This window comes from Scyliorhinus canicula, chromosome 17, assembly GCF_902713615.1.
Source record: "Scyliorhinus canicula chromosome 17, sScyCan1.1, whole genome shotgun sequence".
In the NCBI taxonomy this organism is placed as follows: Eukaryota; Metazoa; Chordata; class Chondrichthyes; order Carcharhiniformes; family Scyliorhinidae; genus Scyliorhinus; species Scyliorhinus canicula.
Genome location: NC_052162.1, coordinates 101363010 through 101389731, shown reverse-complemented (window position 1 = coordinate 101389731; position 26722 = coordinate 101363010). Strand labels below are relative to the sequence as shown.

At 46.6% G+C, this 26722-nt stretch overlaps 1 protein-coding gene across 2 annotated transcripts in view; it reads left to right on the top strand.

The window, feature by feature from the left end:
- The window catches only part of nup62l (nucleoporin 62 like), a 93849-nt gene that overhangs the window by 48688 nt on the left and 18439 nt on the right, over positions 1-26722 (top strand). For both annotated transcript variants that reach the window (XM_038774584.1, XM_038774583.1), the window contains one exon: positions 16077-16272. In XM_038774584.1, coding sequence (XP_038630512.1) covers positions 16077-16272 — 196 coding nt within the window. The remainder of the gene's footprint in view (positions 1-16076; positions 16273-26722) is intronic.

The window sequence follows — 26722 nt, the reverse complement described above, 5'->3', positions numbered from 1 at the left end:
TAAAAATGACAAACAGCAACGGCCCCAGAACAGATCCTTGTGGTACGCCACTCGTAACTGAACTCCATTCTGAACATTTCCCATCAACTACCACTCTCTGTCTTCTTTCAACTAGCCAATTTCTGATCCACATCTCTAAATCACCCTCAATCCCCAGCCTCCGTATTTTCTGCAATAGCCGACCGTGGGGAACCTTATCAAACGCTTTACTGAAATCCATATACACCACATCAACTGCTCTACCCTCGTCTACCTGTTCAGTCACCTTCTCAAAGAACTCGATAAGGTTTGTGAGGCATGACCTACCCTTCACAAAACCATGCTGACTATCCCTAATCATATTATTCCTATCTAGATGATTATAAATCGTATCTTTTATAATCCTCTTCAAGACCTTACCCACCACAGACGTTAGGCTCACCGGCCTATAGTTACCGGGGTTATCTCTACTCCCCTTCTTGAACAAAGGGACCACATTTGCTATCCTCCAGTCCTCTGGCACTATTCCTGTAGCCAATGATGACCTAAAAATCAAAGCCAAAGGCTCAGCAATCTCTTCCCTGGCTTCCCAGAGAATCCTAGGATAAATCCCATCCGGCCCCGGGACTTATCTATTTTCACCTTGTCCAGAATTTCAAACACTTCTTCCCTACGCACCTCAATGCCATCTATTCTAATGATGTGGAGATGCCGGCGTTGGACTGGGGTGAGCACAGTAAGAAGTCTTACAACACCAGGTTAAAGTCCAACAGGTTTGTTTCAAACACGAGCTTTCGGAGCACGGCTCCTTCTTCAGGTGAATGGAAAGGCTTGTTCCAGAAATGTTTATATAGACACAGTCAGAGATGCCCCGGAATGCGAGCACCTGCAGGCAATCAAATCATCAAAGATGCAGAGAGAGAGGTAACTCCAGGTTAAAGAGGTGTGAATTGTCCCAAGCCAATTCACACCTCTTTAACCTGGAGTTACCTCTCTCTCTGCATCTTTGATGATTTGATTGCCTGCAGGTGCTCGCATTCCGGGGCATCTCTGACTGTGTCTATATAAACATTTCTGGAACAAGCCTTTCCATTCACCTGAAGAAGGAGCCGTGCTCCGAAAGCTCGTGTTTGAAACAAACCTGTTGGACTTTAACCTGGTGTTGTAAGACTTCTTACTAATCTATTCTAATAGCCTGGGTCTCAGCATTCTCCTCCACAATATTATCTTTTTCTTGAGTGAATACTGATGAAAAGTATTCATTTAGTATCTCGCTTATCTCCTCAGCCTCCACACACAACTTCCCACCACTGTCCTTGACTGGCCCTACTCTTACCCTAGTCATTCTTTTATTCCTGACATACCTATAGAAAGCTTTTGGGTTTTCCTTGATCCTACCTGCCAAAGACTTCTCATGTCCCCTCCTTGCTCGTCTCAGCTCTCTCTTTAGATCCTTCCTCGCTTCCTTGTAACTATCAAGAGCCCCAACTGAAACTTCATGCCTCATCTTCACATAGGCCTCCTTCTTCCTCTTAACAAGAGATTCCACTTCTTTGGTAAACCACGGTTCCCTCGCTCGACCCCTTCCTCCCTGCCTGACTGGTACGTACTTATCAAGAACATGCAATAGCTGTTCCTTGAACAAGCTCCACATATCCAGTGTGCCCAACCCTTGCAGCCTACTTCTCCAACCAACACATCCTAAGTCATGTCTAATGGCATCATAATTGCCCTTCCCCCAGCTATAACTCTTGCCCTGCGGGGTATACTTATCCCTTTCCATCACTAACGTAAAGGTCACCGAATTGTGGTCACTGTTTCCAAAGTGCTCACCTACCTCCAGATCTAACACCTGGCCTGGTTCATTACCCAAAACCAATTCCAATGTGGCCTCACCTCTTGTTGGCCTGTCAACATATTGTGTCAGGAAACCCTCCTGCACACATTGTACAAAGAACGACCCATCTAATGTACTCGAACTATATCTTTTCCAGTCAATATTTGGAAAGTTAAAGTCTCCCATAACAACTACCCTGTTACTTTCGCTGTTTTCCTGAATCATCTTCGCCATCCTTTCCTCTACATCCCTAGAACTATTAGGTGGCCTATAGAAAACTCCCAACAGGGTGACCTCTCCTTTCCTGTTTCTAACCTCAGCCCATACTACCTCGGAAGAAGAGTCCCCATCTAGCATCCTTTCCGCCACCGTAATACTGTCCTTGACTAGCAGCGCCACACCTCCCCCTCTTTTGCCCCCTTCTCTGAGCTTACTAAAACACCTAAACCCCGGAACCTGCAACAACCATTCCTGTCCCTGCTCTATCCATGTCTCTGAAATGGCCACAACGTCGAAGTCCCAGGTACCAACCCATGCTGCCAGTTCCCCTACCTTATTTCGTATACTCCTGGCATTGAAGTAGACACACTTCAAACCACCTACCTGAACACTGGCACCCTCCTGCGAAGTCAAATCTGTGCTCCTGACCTCTATACTCTCAATCTCCCGTACCCCAAAACTACAATCCAGGTTCCCATGCTGAATTAGTTTATGTAGATCCGTTGCCATTTACACCTTTGGCTGAAACTCTGCACCTGGCCAAAAACTGGTTTCTGTGCGTGCAGAATGCTAATTAGTCTTCTGCAAACTGCTTGTCCTTGCTAAGACTGTTTTTCCCTGCAGCCTTAGCAGTTCTCCATTTTGTAGCCCAGTGTCCATCTTGGATGGCTACAACAAGGATTTGTGACCCCTCGATTCCACGGAGAGACTTACCAAAGAAGCTGCTGTTTTTTCTGCTTTTGCCTGTTCCATGGCTACAGTTCAAGTTTTTTCCATTTTGCATGCTTTTGTCTTTTGCATGTATCTGGCAACCAAGGACATCGCAATGGACCTGTAACTTATTCTGCTGAATTCAAAACTGACTACACTGTCCAACTCTAAACTAATTTGCTGCTCTCATTAACCACCAAACCAGTTATTCCCCAAATTTTATACTTGCTGGCATGCAAAGCGCCATGTGTAAAGGGAGTTTCCCTCCCGGGGTTTTGATGCGCATACAATCCCTCTTGTGCAAGTCATTCTTTGGTCATCAAATTCACATCTCTGCCACCATGTTGCATTTCTGTGTGTGTCTTGCACACTACCTTGTAAACGAGACAAAAGTTCATTTGAAGATATAGTACAGGATGACTGAGCGGACAGATCTACTTTATGGACCCAGCAATCATTAGACTCCAGGATAGCACAGCTACGCTTCCTACATACACTATTAGCTGCTGGTCACATGCTGCTCTACATCATTGCTACTTGCTGATTTGCATATTCCCTGAATGATATCACAACTGCCACCAGAGTTTCAAACAGATTGGCTTAATCCTAGCCTGTTACCAAGTAAAAGTGATGGCATTCCAAAAAATACCTACAGTGCAGAAGGAGGCCATTCGGCCCATTGTGTCTGCACCAACTCTTTGAAAGGGCACTTTGACTAGGCCACACCCTCGCCCTATCCCCGTAACTTTGGACAATTTAGTTCGGTCAGTCTATCTAACCTGCGCATCTTTGGACTGTGAGAAGAAACCTGAGTACTTGGAGGAAACCCACACCTTGGGGCAGCATGATAGCATAGTGGTTAGCACAAATGCTTCACAGCTCCAGGGTCCCAGGTTCGATTCCCGGCTTGGGTCACTGTCTGTGTGGAGTCTGCACGTTCTCCCCGTGTCTGCGTGGGTTTCCTCCGGGTGCTCCGCTTTCCTCCCACAGTCCAAAGATGTGCAGGTTAGGTGGATTGGACATGCTAAATTGCCCTTAGGGTGAGGTGGGGCTACTGGGTTATGGGGATAGTGTGGAGGTACGGGCTTGGGTAGGGTGCTCTTTTCAAGAGCTGGTGCAGACTCGATGGGCCGAATGGCCTCCTTCTGCACTTTAAGTTCTTAGAATTCGTACACAGCGTGAATTTGAAAACTCCACACAGTCATCCAAGGCTGGAAACGAACCCGGATCCATGGTGCTGAGGGAGCAGTGCTGCCCCAAAGACTTGTGAGCTGGGGAACAGACATTGGAATGAGAAACAAAGACGATACTTCAGTCTTCCTAGTTTTGAAGTGGAGGAAATTTCTGCAAGTCCAGCATGAGGTGTCAGGTAAACAGTCTAACAATTTGGGGTATAGTGGATGGGTCTCGTGAGGTAGAGCTTAATGTTATCAGCATACGTGTGGAAACTGACATGTATTGTTGTATCAAGGGGAAACCACAGTATAAGGATCCTTTTTTATTCCTGGACTATTCACTTAATTTCCCTTTCTTTTATTTTTGTTACCCTTTTGATCCATGGACGTTTAATGTGACTTTTAAGGCAAAGCAGCCTGTGCCTTTAATTCAGACAGAAGGATCCAGAAGCAGTGCTGTTTTAGGCTGGTGGTTGCGGACTGGCTGATATCGGTGCTGGCTCGGTTTTATTCATTTGGTTGGGGGCCAATGAATTGTCCCAAAAGGCTGTGCTCTGCCCGGTACCAGATGGTGATTGGATATGAACCGACTGGAATGTTTTTACAGAGCCGCGAGGTTCCATTTTAGTTTCACTTTTCAATCTCGCTGAAAAGTTAAAGATCCAGCTAAATCTCTCCAGAAAACTGTTGCTAAGCTTCATCAAAAAAGATTCACCTTAACTCTCTCTCCAATACGCCTGTGGGTGTTGGATTCCTGAAAACAGGGCCTGAAGACAGGCCACAAACTGTGGAAAGTCTGATGAAACAGGGACACACTCTCTCCAGGGAAATTGTAAGTACAAGCTGCAAAACAAGGATTGTGATTCCCAAGCTTACTGCAAGGGACCTTCTGAAGCAAAGACTCTTCTCTTTCATTTATGTGTGTGTGTGTGTGTCAGTCAAGTTACAGTAGGAGTTAGGTACTTATTATTTAATCAGCTGTATCTGCGTATTTCATCATTATTTCCATTATGAATAAACACTAATTTTGTTTCAACTTGAAAACCTGTTGACTGTAATTATTGGGCAGCCAAAGGCCTAAGATTTCAGGAATTTTTCGAAGAATTATTGGTTAATTCACTTGAGTCGTGACTCCGGGACGAGTGGTGCTGGATTTGAACAAGGTGATGTAACAATAGGAGCAGGAGGTGAAAACATTTGCAGATGATCCTGCATTTAGGGAGGCACAGTAGCACAGTGGTTAGCACTGATGCTTCACAGCGCCCAGGATCCCAGGTTCGATTCCTGGCTTGGGTCACTGTCTGTGCGGAGTCTGCACGTTCTCCCCGTATCTGCGTGAATTTCCTCAGGGTGCTCTGGTTTTCTCCCGCAATTCCTGAAAGATATCCTGTTAGGTACTTTGGACATTCTAAATTCTCCCTCCGAACAGGCGCCGGAATGTGGCGACTAGGGGCTTTTCACACTAACTTCATTGCAGTGTTAATATCAACCTACTTGTGACAATGAAGATTATTATTATTAAATTAGGTCGGTAAGAATGGAACCAGGTGAAAGTGGTCCCACACGGCTGGGCAATGTCAAGAGATGTTCGACAATGATGGAGTGATTAATTGTGTCACAGGCAACAGACCGATCGAGAAAATGAGAAGGGAACGTTTACTATGTCTTGGTCACATAGGGTTCATTTGTGACTTTAATATTTTTGGAACTGTATCCATCATAACTGGATGGATTCAAACATGAATTCCTGGGAGTTTGGAACAGGAATTTGAGAGGTGACAACACGTTCAAGGAGAGTAGAGGAAAGGGATTTTGGTGATGAGGGTTTGCAAGGATGGAGAAGGGTCAGCATTTTTATTAAATTTGAGAACTGATGTTGGCAGCTTTGAAGGAGAGGGAAGTAATCCCAATAGAAAGAGAAGTGGTGACTATATCAGCCAACATGGAAACTAGGAAGGCCAACATTTGTGGGAAAAGAGGACTTGGGTATCATGAGTGGCAGGTGGTCTGGATCTCAATAACTAGGAAATCCATGAATTCCTGGCACTGGTTGGTAGAGAAGATAGGAGTGGAACCGATTACCATGGTTTAGAGTAGAGCAAAGATGTCGGGGGTTATTCTTGTAATCCAGGATCCTGAGATCTAGGGATACTCAGCAGTTTTGTCAAATGGGATATATAGTCAGACCAGTAAATACTTAAATCAATTGTCTATCTTATCTATTCGAGACTGTCCCTGGCTCAGTACTACTACTATTGGCCAAGTCCTCAAGGACATAACTGCCAAACTTGGCTTGTTATGAGAACTAAAATAAAGGAACTGTAACTTATTTTAATTTGATAAGATTTTTAAATCAATTTATTACTTCTAGAAATGGCAGTTAGAGGGGTAAAATGCTTCACTTGAGATGTGGGAGGTCTGTAAGGCTACCAACATTCCAGACAACCACATCTGCAGGAAGTGCCACCAATTGCAGCTCCTCGCAGACCGCATGGTTCAGTTGGAGCAGCAGTTGGATGCACTTAGGAGCATGCAGGTGGCGGAAAGCATCATAGACAAGACTTATAGAGACATGGTTACACTCGAGGTGCGGGAAGATAGATGGGCGACCACTAGAAGGGGCAGGCAGTCAGTGCATGAATCCCTTCGGACTATACCCCTCTCTAACAAGTATACCGTTTGGATACTGTTGAAGGGGATGGAAAACCAGGGGAAACAGCAGCAGCCAGTGCTGTGGCAGGATGGCAGGCTCATAGAACATAGAACATTACAAAGGGGCAGCACGGTAGCATTGTGGATAGCACAATCGCTTAACAGCTCCAGGGTCTCGGGTTCGATTCCGGCTTGGGTCACTGTCTGTGCGGAGTCTGCACATCCTCCCCGTGTGTGCGTGGCTTTCCTCCGGGTGCTCCGGTTTCCTCCCACAGTCCAAAGATGTGCAGGTTAGGTGGATTGGCCATGATAAATTGCCCTTAGTGTCCAAAATTGCCCTTAGTGTTGGGTGGGGTTACTGGGTTATGGGGATAGGGTGGAGGTGTTAACCTTGGGTAGGGTGCTCTTTCCAGGAGCCGGTGCAGACTCGATGGGCCGAATGGCCTCCTGCACTGTAAATTCTATGATCTATGATTACAGTGCAGTACAGGCCCTTCGGCCCTCGATGTTGCGCCGACCTGTGAAACCACTCTAAAGCCCATCTACATTATTCCCTTATCATCCATATGTCTATCCAATGATCATTTGAGTGCTCTTAGTGCTGGTGAGTCCATTACTGTTGCAGGCAGGGCATTCCACACCCTTACTACTCTCTGAGTAAAGAACCTACCTCTGACATCTGTCCTATATCTATCTCCCCTCAATTTAAAGCTATGCCCCCTCGTGCTGGACATCACCATCCAAGGAAAAAGGCTCTCGATGTCCACCCTGTCTAATCCTCTGATCATCTTGTATGCCTCAATGAAGTCACCTCTTAACCTTCTCTCTAACAAAAACAGCCTCAAGTCCCTCAGCCTTCCCTCATAAGATCTTCCCTCCATACCAGGCACCATTCTGGTAAATCTCCTCCACCCTTTCCAATGCTTCCACATCCTTCCTATAATGCGGCGACCAGAATTGCACGCAATACTCCAAATGCGGCCGCACCAGAGCTGCAGCTGCAACATGACCTCATGGCTCCGATACTCAATCCCTCTACCAATAAAAGCTAACACCGTACGCCTTCTTAACAACCCTCTCAACCTGGGTGGTAACTTTCAGGGATCTATGGACATTGATACCGAAATCTCTCTGCTCATCCACACTACCAAGAATCTTACCATTAGCCCAGTACTCTGTCTTCCTGTTATTCCTTCCAAAATGAATCGCCTCACACTTTTCTGCATTAAACTCGATTTGCCACCCCTCAGCCCAGCTCTGCAGCATATCTGTGTCCCTCTGTAACTTATAACATCCTTCCGCACTGTCTACAACTCCACCGACTTTAGTGTCATCTGCAAATTTATTCACCCATCCTTCTATTCCCTCCTCCAGGTCATTTATAAAAATGACAAACAGCAGTGGCCCCAAAATAGACCCTTGTGGTACACCACTAGTAACTGGACACCAGTCTGAACATTTCCCATCAACTACCACCCTTTGTCTTCTTTCAGCAAGCCAATTTCTGATCCAAACTGCTAAATCACCCTGAATCACATAGAACAGTACAGCACAGAACAGGCCCTTCGGCCCTCAATGTTGTGCCGAGCCATGATCACCCTACTCAAACCCACGTATCCACCCTATACCCGTAACCCAACAACCTTACTTAACCTTAACCTTACTTTTATTAGGACACTACGGGCAATTTAGCATGGCCAATCCACCAAACCCGCACATGTTTGGACTGTGGGTGGAAACCGGAGCACCCGGAGGAAACCCACGCACACGGGGAGGACGTGCAGACTCCACACAGACAGTGACCCAGCCGGGAATCGAACCTGGGACCCTGGAGCTGTGAAGCATTTATGCTAACCACCATGCTGCCCCATGCTACCCTGCTGCCCCAAAATGCTGCCCCATGCCTCCGTATTTTCTGCAATAGCCTACCGTTGGGAACCTTATCAAACGCTTTACTGAAATCCATATACACCACATCAACTGCTTTACCATCATCCACCTGTTTGGTCACCTTCTCAAAGAACTCAATAAGGTTTGTGAGGCACGGCCTACCCTTCACAAAACTGTGTTGACTATCTCTAATCAAATTATTCCTTTCCAGATGATTATACGTACTATCTCTTGTAAACCTTTCCAAGATTTTGCCCACAACAGAAGTAAGGCTCACTGGTCTATAGTTACCGGGGTTGACTCTATTCCCCTTCTTGAACAAGGGGACAACATTTGCTATCCTCCAGTCTTCTGGCACTATTCCTGTAGACAAAGATGACTTAAAGATCAAAGCCAAAGGCTCGGCAATCTCCTCCCTAGCTTCCCAGAGAATCCTAGGATAAATCCCATCCAGCCCAGGGGACTTATCTATTTTCACTCTTTGCAGAATTGCTAACACCTCCTTATGAACCTCAAGCCCTTCTAGTCTAGTAGCCTGTATCTCAGTATTCTCCTCGACAACATTGTCTTTTTCCTGTGTGAATACTGACGAAAAATATTCATTTAGCACCTCTCCTATCTCCTCGGACTCCACGCACAACTTACCACTACTGTCCTTGACTGGCCCTACTCTTACCCTAGTCATTCTTTTATTCCTGACATCTCTATAGAAAGCTTTGGGGTTATTCTTGATCCTACCTGCCAAAGACTTCTCATGTCCCCTCCTGGCTCTTCTTGGCTCTCTCTTTAGGTCCTTCCTAGCTAACTTGTAACTCTCGAGCACCCTAACTGAACCTTCACGTCTCATCTTTACATAAGCCTCCTTCTTCCTCTTGACAAGTGTTTCAACTGCTTTAGTAAACCACGCTTCCCTCGCTCGACCACTTCCTCCCTGCCTGACAGGTACATACTTATCAAGGACACGCAGTAGCTGTTCCTTGAACAAGCTCCGCATTTCAAAGAACAAAGAAGAAAATTACAGCACAGGAACAGGCCCTTCGGCCCTCCCAGCCTGCGCCGATCGAGATCCTTTATCTAAACCTGTCTCCTATTTTCCAAGGTCTACTTCCCTCTGTTCCCGCCCATTCATATACCTGTCTAGATGCTTCTTAAATGATGCTATCGTGCCCGCCTCTACCACCTCCGCTGGTAAAGCGTTCCAGGCACCCACCACCCTCTGCGTAAAAAACTTTCCACGCACATCTCCCTTAAACTTTCCCCCTCTCACCTTGAAATCGTGACCCCTTGTAACTGACACCCCCACTCTTGGGAAAAGCTTGTTGCTGTCCACCCTGTCCATACCTCTCATAATTTTGTAGACCACGGGTAACAATTTCCATTGTGGCCATCCCCTGCAGTTTCCCTCCCCATCCGATGCATCCGAAGTCTTGCCTCATCGCATCATAATTGCCTTTCCCCCAGATATAACTCTTACCTATCCCTTTCCATCACTAAAGTAAACATAATCGAATTGTGGTCACCTATCACCGAAGTGCTCACCTACCTCCAAATCTAACACCTGTCCTGGTTCATTACCCAGTACCAAATCCAATATGGCCTCGCCTCTCATTGGCCTATCTACATACTGTGTCAGGAAACCCTCCTGCACACTGGACAAAAACGGACCCATCTAAAGTACTCGAACTATAGCGCTTCCAGTCAATATTTGGAAAGTTAAAGTCCCCTGTAACAACTACCCTGTTACTTTCTCTCCTATCCAGAATCATTTTTGCAATCCTTTCCTCTACATCTCTGGAACTTTTCGGAGGCCTATAGAAAATTCCTAACAGGGTGACCTCTCCTTTCCTGTTTCTAACCTCAGCCCATACTACCTCAGTAGACGAGTCCTCATCAAATGTCCTTTCTGCCACCGTAATACTGTCCTTGACTAACAATGCCACGCCCTCCCCCTCTTTTACCACCTTCCCTGAGCTTACTGAAATATCTAAACCCTGGCACCTGCAACAACCATTCCTGTTCCGGATGCTCCTGGCATTGAAGTAGACATACTTTAAACCACCTTCCTGCCTGCCGGTACACTCCTGCAACTCTGAAACCTTACTCATAACCTCACTACTCTCAACCTCCTGTATACCGGAGCTACAATTCAGGTTCCCAATCCCCTGCTAAACTAGTTTAAACCCTCCCGAAGAGCATTAGCAAATTCCCCCCCCCAGGATATTGGTACCCCTCTGGTCCATGTGCAGACCATCCCGTTTGTAGAGGCTCCACTTACCCCAGAATGAGCCCCAATTATCCAGGAATCTGAAACCCTCCCTCCTGCACCATCCCTGTAGCCACGTGTTCAACTACTCTCTCTCTGCTATTCCTCGTCTCGCTAGCACGTTGCACGGGTAACAACCCAGAGGTAATAACTCTGATTGTCCTAGATCTAAATTTTTATAGGCCCCCAAACAGTAACAGAGGAGGAGAAGATTGCGATGCAGATTTTGGATAGGTGCGGAAGTCACAGAGTAGTTGTCAACGGTGACTTTAACTTTCCAAATATTGATTGGAACCACTATAATTCAAATCGTTTGGATGGGGCTGTTTTTATCCAGTGTGTGCAGGAGGGTTTCCTCACCCAATATGTGGATGGACCATCAAGAGGCGGGACCACATTGGGTTTGGTACTGGGTAATGAACCGGGCCAAGTGTTAGATTTGGTTGTGGGAGAGCACTTTGGAGATAGTGACCACAATTCGGTGACTTTCACTACAGCAATGGAGAGGGATGGGAACATAAGGCAGGGCAAGGTTTATAACTGGGGGAAGGGTAATTACGATGCGATTAGGCAAGAATTGGGGAGCATAAGATGGAAACAGGAACTGTCAGGGATAGGCCCAATTGAGATGTGGAGCTTGTTCAAGGAGCAAATACTGCCTGTCCTTGATATGAATGTCCCTGTCAGGCAGGGAGGAAATGGTCGAGTGAGGGAACCATGGTTTACAAAAGAGGTTAAATGTCTTGTCAAGAGGAAGAAGGGGGCTTATGTGAGGATGAGAAAACAAGGTTCAGTTAGGGCACTTGAGGGATACAAGATAGCTAGGAATGAGCTCAAGAAAGGGCTTAGGAGAGCAAAGAGGGGGCATGAGAAGTCCTTGGCGGGTTGGATCAAGGAAAACCCAAGGCTTTTTACTCTTTCATGTGAGGAATAAAAGAATGACCAAGGTGAAGTTAGGACCGGTCAAGGGCAGTAGTGGGAACGTGTGCATGGAGTCTGAAGATATCGGAGAGGCCCTAAATGAATACGTTTCTTCAGTGTTCACAAAGGAGAGGGGCTATGTTGGTGAGGATAGTGCGATGTAGACTGGAGGAGGTAGATATTCGGAAGGAAGATGTTTTAGAAATTTTGAGAAGCCTGAGGATAGATAAGTCCCCTGGGCCTGATGGGATATATCCTAGGATTCTTTGGGAGGCGAGGGATGAGATTGCGGAGCCTTTGGCTTTGATATTTATATCCTCACATCTTTGGACTGTGGGAGGAAACCGGAACAACTGGAGGAAACCCACGCAGACACGGGGAGAACGTGCAAACTCCGCACAGTGACCCAAGCCGGGAATTGAACCTGGGACCCTGAGCTATGAAGCAACGGAGCTAACACTGTGCTACCATGCCACCCTTTGAACACAGTCTTTGAATATTTATAATGTGAGGTGGATCGTTTGTTGATAAACAAGGAAGTGAAAGGTTATCGGGAGAAGGAAGAAGTTTGTAAGCAAATCAGAGTTGAGGAGCCAGGGACTATACAACCTCCAAGGTTATCATCTGGATTATTACCTGCAAACCGCATAACTACGGAAATCGAGAAGACTTTAAACTAAACAGCGGGGGAATGGTTTAATAGAGGGGATATGTTGGCTTACAAAGCAAAAGGATATGGCAGCATTGCAAAAGCAGCTAGTTAGGTAATGATACCCAGACTGTGTAAGAAGGGACAGAGGGTACAAACATTTTTTTTTTAAGCGGCAAAATGAGCAATGGGAGTGAAATGGTAAAAAGGCAAAATTAATTGCCCTTAAATGCATGTAGTATTCCGCACAAAATAGATGAATTAATGGCACAAGTTGAGATTGATGGGTGTGATCTTGTAACCCTGTCTCTGCAATGGTTATAAGGAGATAAGAGCTGGGAACTAAATATTCACGGGTATGTGACTTTTCTTGAGGACAGGCTGGAAGGAAAGGGTGGTGGGGTAGCTTTGTCACAAGATGGAATAAGTACAATAGCAAGAAATGATCTTGGAGCGGAAGATGTAGAATATATATTGGTGGGGATAAGAAATAATAAGAGGAAAAAGATGCTGGTGGGAGAAGTCTATTGGCCCCCTAGCAGTAGCTATACTGTCAGAAGGATAATAAATCAGAGGTAATGACGGCATGTAAAAAGGCATTACATTAATCATGGGTGACTTCAATGTTCATGTGGATTGGGAAAATCAAATTGGCAGAGGTAGCCGTGAGGAATAATTCATCGTGTATTCGGGACTGTAACAATATGTTGTGGATCTAACCCAGGGATCAGGCTGTTTTGGATCTGGTAATGTATAATGAGGCAATTTTAATGAACAATCTGAGTAAACGATCCCCTGGGAAACTCTAGCCACAACACGGTAAAATTTAGCATTCAGTTTGAGAGTGAGAAACTTGGGTCAGAAACAACTGTGCTACACTTAAATAAGGGTAATTACAAAGGAAAAAGGGCAGAGTTGGCTGGAGTAGACTGATAACAGAAAAGATGGTTGATCGGCAATGTAAGACGTTTATGACAATAGTTCATGACTTACAACAAAGATATGTTCCCGTGAGGAAGAAGGATTCTAGGAAGAGGATCATTCAACCATGATTAACCAAGGAAGTTCAGATTATTAAATTGAAAGACAAAACGTCCAATGTGGCAAAGATTCGTGTCAACCAGAGGGATTGTGAAAATTAAAAAAAAAAAAACAAGATTGCCAAAAAAAAAGGAAAAGATAAATAATGAGGGCAAATAGCAAGTAATATAAAAGCAAGACCGTAAGAGCTTGAAATATATAAAAAAGGACGAGAGAGGCCAAAATGAACACAGGTCTCTTAGAGAATTACACTGGGGAAATAATAAAGAGGAACTAGGAAATGGCAGAGGAGTTAAACAGATGACACCAATAACATTGGAAAAATAAATAATTTAGGGGAAAAGTGGGGAGGAAATAAACACAATAACAGTCACCAGGAAGAAGTACAAGGGAAACTAATTGGGCTAACTGCCGATAAATTCCCTGGACCTGATGGGTTGCATCCCAGGATATTAAAGGAAGTAGCTACAGAGATGGTGAATGCACTGATAGTAATCTTCCAAGAATCCTTAATTTCTGGAAAAGTCCCAGAGGATTGGAAAATTTCCAATGAAACACCGTTATTGAAAAAGTGAGGGAGACAAAAACTATAGGCCAGTTAGCTTGTCGAGAAACAGCATCTATATAAAGGTTGCAAAGCAGCATTTTGAAATACATAATACAATCAAGTAGAGTCAACATGGCTTCATGAAGGGGAAATCATGCCGAACAAATTGATTACAATTCTTTGTGATGGTAATGAGGAGGATAGATAATGGGTAACCAGTAGATTTAATGTACTTGGTTTTCCAAAAAGTGTTCAATAAGGTACCACACAAAAGACTAGTAGATTTTAAGAGCCTACGGTGTTGGGGGTAGTATATTAGCATGAATAGAGGATTGGCTAATTGATAGTATTAGGATAGTTGGGATAAGAGGAGAATTTTCACGATGGCAATCTGTAGCTAGTGGAGTAACATAGGGACGAGTATCAGTGCAACAGTTATTTGCAATATATATTCATCACTTCGAAGAGGGAAGTGAATGTACTATTGCCAAGTTTGCGGATTGCACAAAAATAATGGGAAGGCGAGGGTTAAAGAATGACGAGTCTACAGAGGGGCAGGTTATAGAGTTTAGGTCTACAGCACAGAACAGGCCCTTCAGCCCATCGTGTCGCACCAGTTTAAAAACAACCACTTCTGTATTCTAATCCCATTTTCCAGCACTTGGACCCATTAGCCTTGTCTGCCTTGGCACCGCAACTGCACATCTAAATACTGCAGTGTGCTGAAGCTGCCTCCACCCCCATTTGAGGCACACTTCCACCACCCTCTGGGGGGGAAAAACTCTTCCTCCTGCCCCTTATCTTAAATCTATGCATCCTGGTCATTGATCTCTCCATCAAGAGGAAGAGTTTCTTCCTGTCTACTCTATTTATGCCCTCCATAATTTTGTATGTCTCAATCATGTGCCCCCTCCCCCCCAGTCTCCTCTCACCAAGGAAACCAATCTTAGTCTATCCAACCTCTCATCATAACTAAAACTCTCCAACTCAGGCAATATCCCAGTAAACCTCCTCTACACCCTTCCCAGTGTTATCACATCCCTCTTATGCAGATTCCAGAATTGCACAGGGTGGTCCAGCAGTGGCCTAACCAACATTTTGTACAGTTCCAGCATAACTGCCCTGCTCTTAAACTCTATGCCTCGGCTAATAAAGGCTAGTATACCATATGCCTTCTTAACCCTGTACACACCCACCCTTGAGGAACTGGTGTAGATACACACCAAGGTCCCTCTGTTCCTCAGTGCTCGGTGGCAAAACAATGTGGCAGATGAAACATAATGTAGGAAAATGTGAAGTTATGAACTTTGGTAGGAAGAATAAAGTGGCTGAATATTATTTAACTGGAGAGTACTGCAGAAAACTGAAGCTCGGAGGGATCTGGGGGTCTTGTGCATAAATCACAAAAAGCTAGCGTGCAAGTTTAGCAGTAATTGGGAAGGCTAATGGAATGTTGGCCGAAAAGGGAATGAGCATAAAAATAGGGAAATCTTGCTAAAACTATACAAGGCACTAATTAGACCACACCCGGGAATACTGTGAGCAATTTGGTCCCCTTATCGAAGGAAAGATGTACTGGCATTGGAGGCAATCCATAGAAGGTTTACTAGATTGATCCCGGGTAAGGAGGGATTTTCTTATGAGGAGAGGCTGAATAGGTTAGGCCTGTACTCATTGGAGTTTAGAAGAATGAGAGATGACCTCATTGAGACATACAGGATTCTCAAGGGGATTGAAAGGGTAGATGGGCGGTTACTTCCCCTTGAGATAGAGTTTAATTTCAAAGTAAGGGTTGCACATTTAACATCGAGTTGGGGAGAAATTTCTTCTGAGGATTGTGAATCTGTTGAATTCTTTACCGCAGAGGGCGGTAGAGGCTGGATCTTTAAATATGTTCAAGGAATTCTTAGAGCTAGACAGATTTTTAATCAGTAAGGGAACCGAGGTTTATGGGGATAAGGCGGGAAAGTGGAGTTGAGAGTTTTCAGATCAGTCATGGTCTTAATGGCAGAGCAGGCTCGATGGGCCAAATAACTTCTGCTCCTACATATTATGGTCTTATTGAATGTTGGAGCAGACTGGATGGGCTGAATGGCACCCTACTGCTCCCACATATTATGGTCTTATTGAATGACTGAGTGACTTCTAGTCTGTGCTGTGTTTAGGAGATAACCACCGCTTTTGTCTTGTAGCTTCCACCTCTGCAACTGCAGCCATGACCAACACTGGGTTTTCTCTGGGCTTGAAGACACCAGCCAGTTTCTCCCTAACACCAGGACCAGCTGTGACAACCGCAGGTGTGAGCACTACGACTGCTCTACCCACCGCTGCTGTTGGCACCACTGCTGCCACCATTACCACCACCAGTGCTGCTCCCACCACTGGCAGGTAAGAGAAACCAGCTGGAGAGAGATAAGTTTATTGAAAGGGGAGTATGTATAGGTGTGTGTATGTGACCCTCCTGTCCTTCGTTATTTATTTATCTGAGGTTTCGCTGGAATGTGAACAGAATCTCCCTTTTCTCTCTTTATTCCCGGGGTATTCTGGAGTTGGGAATGCTATTATTTGTTGGCCATTTGGAGTTATGCCTGAAAAGGCAGGGATAATGTTAATCTTGTTAATGGGATGAAATGTAATTATGGTGTATTATAATGGTGGGAGTGAATGTTGAAAGGCGCGCCAATCAAGTGGGCTGCATTCTTGAGTGTTGTTCATAGAACCTATAGTGCAGAAGGAGACCATTCGGCCCATCTAAACCCACACCTCTACCCCATCTCTGTAACCCAGCAACCCCACCCAACCTTCTTGGACACTAAGGGCAATTTAGCATGGCCAATCGTAGAAATCATAGAATTTACAGTGCAGAAGGAGGCCATTCGGCCCATCAAGTCTGCACTTGGAAAGAGAACCCTACCCAAGCCCACACCTCCACCCTATCCCCAAAAACCAGCAACCCCACCCAACACTGAGGGCAATTTTGGACACTAAGGGCAATTTATCATGGCCAATCCACCTAACCTGCACATCTTTGGACTGTGGGAGGAAACCGGAGCACCCGGAGGAAACCCACGCACACACGGGGAGAACGTGCAGACTCCGCACAGACAGTGACCCAAGCCGAGAATCAAACCTGGGACCCTGGAGCAGTGAAGCAACCATGCTAACCACTGTGCTATTGTGCTCTCATTCAGACAAAGGGAGAGTATTTCATTACACTCCTGACTTGTACCTTGTAGATAGTGGGCAGGCTTTGGAGAGTCAGGAGGTGAGTTACTCGCCTCAGGACTCCCAGCCTCTGGCCTTCCCCTTTAGCCACAGTATTTACATGGCTGGCCGAGTTAAGGTCAATGGTAACCGTGGGATGTTGATCGTGGGAAATTCAGCGATGCTAATACCATTGAATGTCAAGGAGAAATGGTTAGATTTTCTCTTGTTGGAAATGGTGCCTGGCGCAAATTGCCGCTTTGTTGGCCCAAACCTGAATATCGCCCAGGTCTTGCTGCATTTGGACACGGATAGCTATCTAGGGATTCGCAAATGGTGCTGAATATTGTGCAGTCATCTGCGAGCATCCCCACACCTGACCTTATGATGGAGCGAAGATCATTGATGAACCAGCTGAAGATAGTTGGGCTGAGGAACACATGCAGTGATGTCCTGGAGCTGAGATGATTGTCCTGCAACCACCACAACCATCATCCTCTGTGTCAGGTATGACTACAAACAGTGATGAGTTTCTCCTGATTCCTATTGACTCAGTTTTGCTAAGGCTGCTTGATGCGATACTTGGTCAAATGCTGCCTTGATGTCAAGAGAGACCACTCTCACCTCAACTCTGGAGTTCAGCCCTTTTATTCATGTTTGAACCAAGGCTGTAATGACGTCAGGAGTTGACTGATCTTGATGAAACCCAAACAGAGCATTGGTGGGCAGGTTATTACTAAGAAGTGCCGCTTGATAGCACTGTTTATGACTCCTTCCATCACTTTACTGATGATCAAGAGCAGACTAATAGGGCGATGGGTGGGGTTGGATTTGTCCTGCTTTTTGTGTGCAGGACATAACTGGAGAATTATCTACATTGCTGGGTAGACGGCATTGTTGTAGCTGTACTAGAACAGCTGGCTAGGGTGGTGGCAAGTTCTGGAGCACAACTCTTCAGTACTATTGCCAGAATATTGTCCAGTTTAGAACATGGAACATTACAGCTCAGTACAGGCCCTTCGGCTCTCGATGTTGCGCCAACCTGTGAAACCAATCTAAAGCCCATCTACACTATTCCCTTATCATCCATATGTCTATCCAATGACCATTTGAGGACCCTTAGTGTTGGCGAGTCCACTACTGTTGCAGTCAGGGCATTCCACGCCCTTACTAATCTCTGAGTAAAGAACCTACCTCTGACATCTGTCCTATATCTATCTCCCCTCAATTTAAAGCTATGTCCCCTCGTGCTAGACATCACCATCCGAGGAAAAAGGCTCTCACTGTCCACCCTATCTAATCCTCTGATCATCTTGTATGCCTCAATTAAGTCACCTCTTAACCTTCTTCTCTCTAACAAAACAGCCTCAAGTCCCTCAGCCTTCCCTCATAAGATCTTCCTTCCATAGTAGGCAACATTCTGGTAAATCTCCTCTGCACCCTTTTCAATGCTTCCACATCCTTCCTATAATGCGGCGACCAGAACTGCACGCAATACTCCAAATGCGGCCGCACCAGAGTTTTGTACAGCTGCAATATGACCTCATGGCTCCGAAACTCAATCCCTCTACCAGTTTCTTCGCATTATCCAGTGTCTTCAGCATTACATGGATATTACATGGAGTGAATTGAATTGGCTGAAGACTGGCATCTGTGATCAAGTGAACAAAGAAAATTACAGCTCAAGAACAAACCCTTCGGCCCTCCAAGCCTGCACCGACCATGCTGCTCGTCTAAACTAAAAACCCCTGCCCTTCCCGGAACCATATCCTTCTATTCCCATCCTATTCATGTATTGGTCAAGACGCCCCTTAAAAGTCACTATCGTATCTGCTCCCACTACCTCCCCCGGCAGCGAGTTCCAGGCTCCCCTCACCCTCTGTGTAATAAAAAAAAAACTTGCCTCGTACATCTCCTTTAAATCTTGCCCCTCGTATCTTAAACCTGTGCCCCCCAGTAATTGACTCTTCCACCTGTGGAAAAAACATCTAATTATCCATGACGCTGGGGACCTCTGGAGGAGACCGAGATGGATCATCCACTCAACACTTCATGCTGAAGTTTGTTGCAAATACTTCAGCCTTATATTTTGCACTAATGTGCTAGGCCCCTCCATGATTGCGGACTGGGATATTTGTGAAGCCGCCTCCTCCAGTTAGTTGTTTAATTGTCCACCACCATTCACGACTGGATGCGGCAGGACTGCAGAGTGTACATCTGATCGGTTGGTTGTGGGATCACTTATCTCTGTCTATCGCTTGCTGCTTATGCTGTTTGGCACGCAAATAATCCTGTATTGTAGCTTCGCTAAATTGACACCTTTTTGGTCATGCCCGGTGCTGCTCCTGGCATGCTCTCCTGTACTCTTCATTGAACCAAGGTTGATCAGGGTAATGGTAAACAGGGGGATATACCAGACGATGAGATTACAGATTGTGATTGAGTACAATTCTGCTGCCTGATGGCCCACAGCAGCTCAGATGCCTAATCTTTAGTTGCGAGATCTGTTCGAAGTCTATCCTATTTAGTACAGTGGTAGTGCCACACAACACAACGTAGCGCATCCTCAATGTGAAGGCAAATATGTGTGGTGGTCACTCATACCGATGCTGTCATGGACAGATGCATTCATGGCAGGCAGGTTGGTGAGGATGAATATGTTTTCCCCTCTTGGTTTCCTCACTACCTGCGGCAGACCCAGTCTAGCAGTTATATCCTTTCGGACTCAGCCAGCTCGCTCAGTAATGGTGCTATCAAGCCACTCTTGCTGTTGGATATTCCCCACTTAGTGTGCATTCTGTGCCCTTGCCACCCTCAGTGCTTCCTCCAAGTGGTGTTCAACATGGAGGAGTACTGATTCATCATTAAGACTGAATGGTACGCTGTAATCAGCAGTAGGTTTCCTTACCCATGTTTGATCTAGTGCCATGAGACTTCATGGGGTCCAGAATCGCTGTTGAGGACTCCCAGGACAATCCCTCCCAACTGTATTCCACTGTGCTGCCGTCATCCCTACTGGATCTGTACTGCTGGTGGTACAAAACATACCCAGGAATGGTGATAGTCGTCTCTGGGGCATAATCTGTAAGGTATGATTCGATGTGTATAACTACGTCAGGCAGCAGGGAGAGACAGCTCATCCAATTTTGGCGCAGGTCCGTAGATACTGAGGACTTTCCAGCGTGACAAGGCTGGATTTGCCTCGTTGCTTCTGGAGCTTGGGTCCATACCAGGTAGGTTTTGTTACTTTTTTGTTGTTTTGTAGTTTGATATAAGTGAATAGTTTGGCCATTTCAGGGGGCATTTCAGAGTCAACCACCACATTGCTGTGGACCTAGTGTCACATGTAGGCCAGAAAAGGTAATGACAGCAGATTTCCTTCCCGAAAGATAAATTAGTGAACCAGATGGGTTTTTATAACAATCGACAATGGTTTCATAGTCATCATTCGACTTTCCAGATTTTTAATGAATTCAAATTTCACCATCTGCTGTGGTGGGATTTGAATCCAGTTCCCCAGAGCATTGTTCTGGGTCTCTGAATTACTCATCCAGCAACATTACCACTACACCACCGCCTTTGCATAATGTCAAGGGGTGATGGTTAGTTTCTCTCTTGCCTGGCACTTGTGTGGCACAACTGTTGCTTGCTTCTTAGCCCAAACTTGAATATTGTCCAGGTCTTGCTGCATTTGGAACAACAGAAAGGTTACAGTGCAGAAAGAGGTCATTCAGCCCATCTTCTCTGCTCCCTGTTAATTGACCCCTCAAAGGGGATATAACTCCCTGTCTACTCTCCTAATGTTATAAACCTAAGTTGGGTCACCCCTTAACCTCCTGTTCTAAGGAAAACAGCCCTAGCCTATCCAATCTCTCCTCATGGCTGCAATTGTCAAGCCCTGGCAGCATTTGAGTAAATCTCTGCACTTCAGAGCAATTATGTCCTTCCTGTAATGTGGTGACCAGAACTGTACACATTTCCAGCTATGGCCTAGCCGGTGTTTTATACAGTTCCATCATTACATCCCTGCTTACGTATGCAATGCCTCACCCAATAAAGGAAAGCACTCCATATGTTTCCCACCTGTCCTGCTACCTTCAACGACCCGTGGACACGGACTCCAAGGTCTTCCTAAACCCCTCTCAATATCTTCCTGCTTATTGAGTATTCCCTTGCTTGGTTTGTCCTCTCCAAATACATTGCCTCACACTTTTCAGGATTGAATTCCATTTGCTAATTTTCCACCCACTCAATCAAACCATTGATATAATTCTGGAGTCGACATCTATCCTCTTCACTGTCAACTACAAGGCCAATTTTTATGTCATTTGAAAATTTTCCAATCATGTCACCCACATTTAACTCTAAATCATTAATATATACAATAAACAGCAATGATGGCAACACTGATCCTGGTAGAACATCACTGGAAACTCCATTCACAAAAGCATCCATTGACCATTACCCCTTGCTTCCTCTCACTGAACCAATTTTGAATCCAACTTGCCACCTTCCCCTGTATCTTATGTAATCTCACTTTTTGACCTTGTCAAATGCCTTGCTGAAATAAATCATGTCCACTGCACGACCCTCATCAATCCTCCTTGTTACTTGCTCAAATAAAATTTGATTAAATTAATGAGACACAAACTTCCCCAAAGAAAACCATGCTGACTATCCCTGATCCATACCTTTCTGAGTGACAGTTTATCATGTCTCTCGGAATTGTTTCTAATAGTTTGCCCACTACTGAAGCCCATAGAAATCCTACAGTGCAGAAGGAGGCCATTTGGCCTATCGAGACTGCACCGACGTGTTGAAAGAGCACATTTGCAGACCTCCAATTCTCGGGGACCTCGCCTGTATCAAGTGAGGATTGGAAAATTATCGCCGGAGCATTCGCTATTTCCTCCCTGGCTTCTTTCAACAATCTGGGATACAATCCATCCAGGTGAAACCCTGGTGATTTATCCACCTTTAAGGTTGCTAGTCCCTCCAGTACTTCCTCCCTCACTGTGCTTATTGTTTCTAATATTTTACAATCCTCCTCTTTAACTAGAATGTGTGACTCCCCCTTCTCCTTATTGAAGACAAAGTATTCATTGCGAACCCTGCCCACATGTTCTGAATCAACCCACAAGTATCATGTAATTCTTTGATATGCCAGACTCTTTCGTTAGTTATTCTCTTCCTATTATTGTACTGATAAAATTATTAGGATGGACATTGTAAGCGTCCTATCTGTTTATTCCCTTGTTTCTCCTTTTATTTTGCTGTTATATTTTTGATCAATCATTGGTTATTGAACATGACTTTTTAAGATGTGGAGATGCTGGCGTTGGACTGGGTTGAGCACAGTAAGAAGTCCTAGAACACCAGGTTAAAGTCCAACAGGTTTGTTTCAAATCACTAGTTTTCGGAGCACTGCTCCTTCCTTAGGTGAATGAAGAGGTGGGTTCCAGAAATATATATATATGTGACAAAGTCAAAGATGTAATACGATACTTTGAATGCAGGTCTTTGCATATAATTAAGTCTACAGGTCCAGACGGAGCAACTGGAGAGCGGGATAATTATAGGTTAAAGAGGTGTGAATTGTCTCAAGCCAGGACAGTTGGTAGGATTTCGCAAACCCAGGTCAGATGGTGGGGGAGTGAATGTAATGCGACATGAATCCAAGGTCCGCGTTGAGGCTGTACTCGTGTGCGGAACTTGGCTATAAGTTTCTGCTCAGCAATTTTGGGTTGTCGCGCGTCCTGAAGGCCGCCTTGGAGAACGCTTACCCGAAGATCAGCGGCTGAATGCTCTTGACTGCTGAAGTGTTCCCCGACTGGAAGGGAACATTCCTGCCTAGCGATTGTCGCGCGATGTCCGCTCATCCTTTGTCGCAGCGTCTGCATGATCTAGCCAATGTACTACACTTCGGGACATCCTTTCCTGCAGCGTCTGAGGTAGACAACGTTGGCTGAGTCACATGAGTATGTACCACGTACCTGGTGGGTGGTGTTCGTGCGTGTAATGGTGATACCCATGTCGATGATCTGGCATGTCTTGCAGAGATTGCCCTGGCAGGATTGTGTGGTGTCATGGTCGCTGTTCTGAAGGCTGGGTAATCTGCTGCAAACAATGGTTTGTTTGATGTTGCGCGGTTGTTTAAAGGCAAGTAGTGGGGGTGTGGGGATGACCTTGGCAAGATGTTCGTCTTCATCGATGACGTCTTGAAGGCTGCGAAGATGATGGAAGATATCATAGTTTCTCCGCTCCGGAGAAGTACTGGACGACGAAGGGTACTCTGTCGGTTGTGTGCCGTGTTTGTCTTCTGAGGAAGTCGGTGTGGTTTTTTGTTGTGATGCCTTGGAACTGTCGATCGATGAGCCGAGCACCATATCCCATTCTTACGAGGGCATATTTCAGCGTCTGTAGCTGTCTGTTACGATCCTCCTCGTCTGAGCAGATCCTGTGAATACGGAGGGCTTGTCCATAGGGAATGGCTTCTTTAATGTGTTTAGGGTGGAAACTGGAGCTTAGTGAGGTTACCTGTGGGCTTGTGGTAAAGCGAAGTGCTGAGGTGACCGTCCTTGATGGAGATGAGTGTGTCCAAGAATGCAACCAATTCTGGAGAGTAGTCCATGGTGAGTCTGATGGTGGGATGGAACTTATTGATGTCATAGTGTAGTCGTTTCAGTGATTCTTCAAGGCAAGACCAAGCCTCTTGACTTTTTAAGGCAAGAAGCCTGTATCTTTAATTCAAACAGAAGAAGGCTGTGCTGGTTTATACTGGTGATTGCAGACTGGCCCCAAAAAGTCTATGCTCTGCCTGGTAACAAGTGATGATTGAATCTGATCCCACTGATGTGTCTTTGAGAGTCCCAAGCCTCGAGTTTGGTTTGAGTTGGACTTCTGACGGCCCTGAGGAGGGCCTGTTGTCCTCTCCTCTCCATTTTTTTCTCCAAAAAGGGCTGTGTTTTGGAACTGACAAGAGGGCCTGAATTAATCTATGTACAGGCAAAATCCAGACCGAACCAACTCTCTCTCCTAAAAGACAAAAGCGGAACAGACCAACTCTCTACAGATAGAGAGGCCTGAATGCAAACCATGAGCTGAAGGCTGAGTTTGATGAGAAATCAGGTTCTGAAAGCCTGCTGCCTGTGAGTACTGTGTTTTCCAAACTAAAGATTGGCTCCAAAGAAGACCATTACCAGCTGCAAACCGAAGACTCTCTTGCTGTGAAGAAAGTATGCTAAAAGCAAAGAATCTTATCTTTTTACTTTCATCCTCATTATTTTTTTCATCTACCCCCCCCCCTCCCGCCTCAGTGTTTGTCTGCTTTGTGTGTGTAGGTAGAGGGTGGGGCAGGTTAAGTTGTCGTAGGTACTGTAACAACATAGGCTGCTTTAGTCCTGAGGAGCCACAAATGGTGCTGAGCATTGTGCAAGCATCTTCTCTTCTGACCTTCTGGAAGGAAGATCAATTCTGAAACAGCTGAGGATGGTTGGGCCGAGAACGCTACCCTGTGGAACTTCTGCAGTGATGTACTTAAAATGAGCTAATTGACGACTTCCGGTTGCGGCTATGACCAGCTAAGTCGCACGTTTGGCTGCTCCTGTTAGGAAGGTGTTTTCGGGCCGATTGGAGGGCCCCTAACGGCGCTGGAACGGCAGTTCCCGGTGGGGGAAGGTTCCCAGAGGAGAACCCCGAAAAATTTATGGTCGTCACCCAGAAGTGGGGCAGGAAAAAAAGCGGCAGCAGCTCCCCGAAAAAAGCGGGGGAAGAAATCCAAAATGGCGGCCGGCGGCGCACCCGAGGACTGGAGGAAATGGGCGGAGGAGCAGCAGGCCGTTCTCCTGCGCTTCTTCACGGAGCTGAAAGTGGAGCTGCTGGAGTCGATGAACGCGACGACCACCAGGCTGATGGGGGCACAGGCGACCCAAGAGGCGTCAATTCGGGAGCTGCAGCAGGAGATGACTGTGAGGGAGGAGGAGGCCACGGTCCTCGTGGGAAAGGTGGAGGTGCACGAGGCACTCCACCTGAGATGGCAAAACCGATTGGAGGAGATGGATACCCGCATGAGGCGGAAAAACCTGAGGATCCTGGGCCTGGCAGAAGGGCTGGAGGGGTCGGACCTCCAGGGGTATGTGGCAGAAATGCTGGGCTCACTGATGGGGGCAGGGGCCGTCCCTTCGCCCCTGGAATTGGAGGAGGCCTACAGAGTAATGGCCAGGAAGCCAAGAGCAAACGAACCCCCGAGGGCGGTGCTGGTTCGGTTCCAGCGATTCAGTGACCGGGAGAGGGTGCTGAGGTGGGCCAAGAGAGAGAGGAGCAGCAAATGGGAGAACTCGACGGTGAGGATCTTTCAGGACTGGAGCGCGGAGGTGGCAAAGCGGCGGGCCCGGTTCAACCGGACGAAGGCGGTGCTGCATGCCAAGAGAATCAGATTCGGGATGCTGCAGCCAGCGCGCTTGTGGGTGACCTATAAGGACCAGCACCACTATTTCGAGTCCCCGGAGGAGGCGTGGGCCTTTGTCCAGGAAGAAAAGCTGGACTCGAACTAGAACCAGGGGATTCTTGGCGGTCGTTGCCGCTCTGGTACTTTAAGCTGGACACATGGCTTTCTTTTGGTTGGATTTTCACTTGGCCGTATTTTTGGACCCTTTTTGTTCTCTATACCAGTTTTTTCTCTCTTTTTTCTGTTATTTATAATGTTATGTTGGGAGGGCGGGGTGGGGGGGGAGTGCCGGGGGTATGTGTTTCTTGTGGGGTTTTTGGTTGTTTTGTATTTATCGGTGTGAGATCGGGGACGGGGGTGGAACTGAAGATGGAGGGGCAGGGCGAAAGCGCGGGCTTTCCTCTGGTTTCCCGCGCACGGGGCAGAGGAGGGAGGGGGGTGGGAGTAAGGGGTGTGGTCAGCAATGGCTCCCTTTCCTGCGCTGGAGCGGGGTCAAGGAGGGGTGGTAAGGGGGGGGGGACGTCCCCCATGCCGGGAGGAGCCGGAGTGTGGCAGGGGCAGCCGGGTCAGCGTAAACCAGCTGACTTACGGAAGTACTATGGAGGGTGCATCGCGGCTAGGAAGGGTCCTAGCCTGGGGGGGAGGGGGGAAGGGGGGGGCCACCGGGTTGCTGCTGAAAAGGCCAGGGAGGAGAAGTTGAGGACTGGAGGGGTGGGGGGGGGGGGGGGGGCGCCATCGCCATGGGGAGCGGGTCAGAAAGGGAGGGCTGACTCGGGGCGAGCAGGTGACAGGAGCGAGCTAGTCGGCAGGGGAAAGGGGCGGGCTGCCATTCGACCCGGCTGATAACTTGGAATGTGAGGGGGCTGAATGGGCCGGTCAAGAGAACGAGAGTAATCTCGCATTTGAAGGGACTAAAGGCGGATGTAGCAATGCTACAAGAGACCCATTTGAAGGTGGCGGACCAGGTCCGCCTGAGAAGGGGGTGGGTGGGACAGGTGTTCCACTCAGGACTGGACGTAAAGAACCGGGGGGTGGCGATCCTGGTAGGGAAGAGGGTGTCGTTCGTGGCGGCGGAGGTGGTGGCGGATAAAGAGGGTAGATATGTCATGGTGAAGGGTAGGCTGCAGGGGGAGAAAATGGTGATGGTTAACGTGTATGCCCCGAACTGGGACGACGCTGGCTTCATGA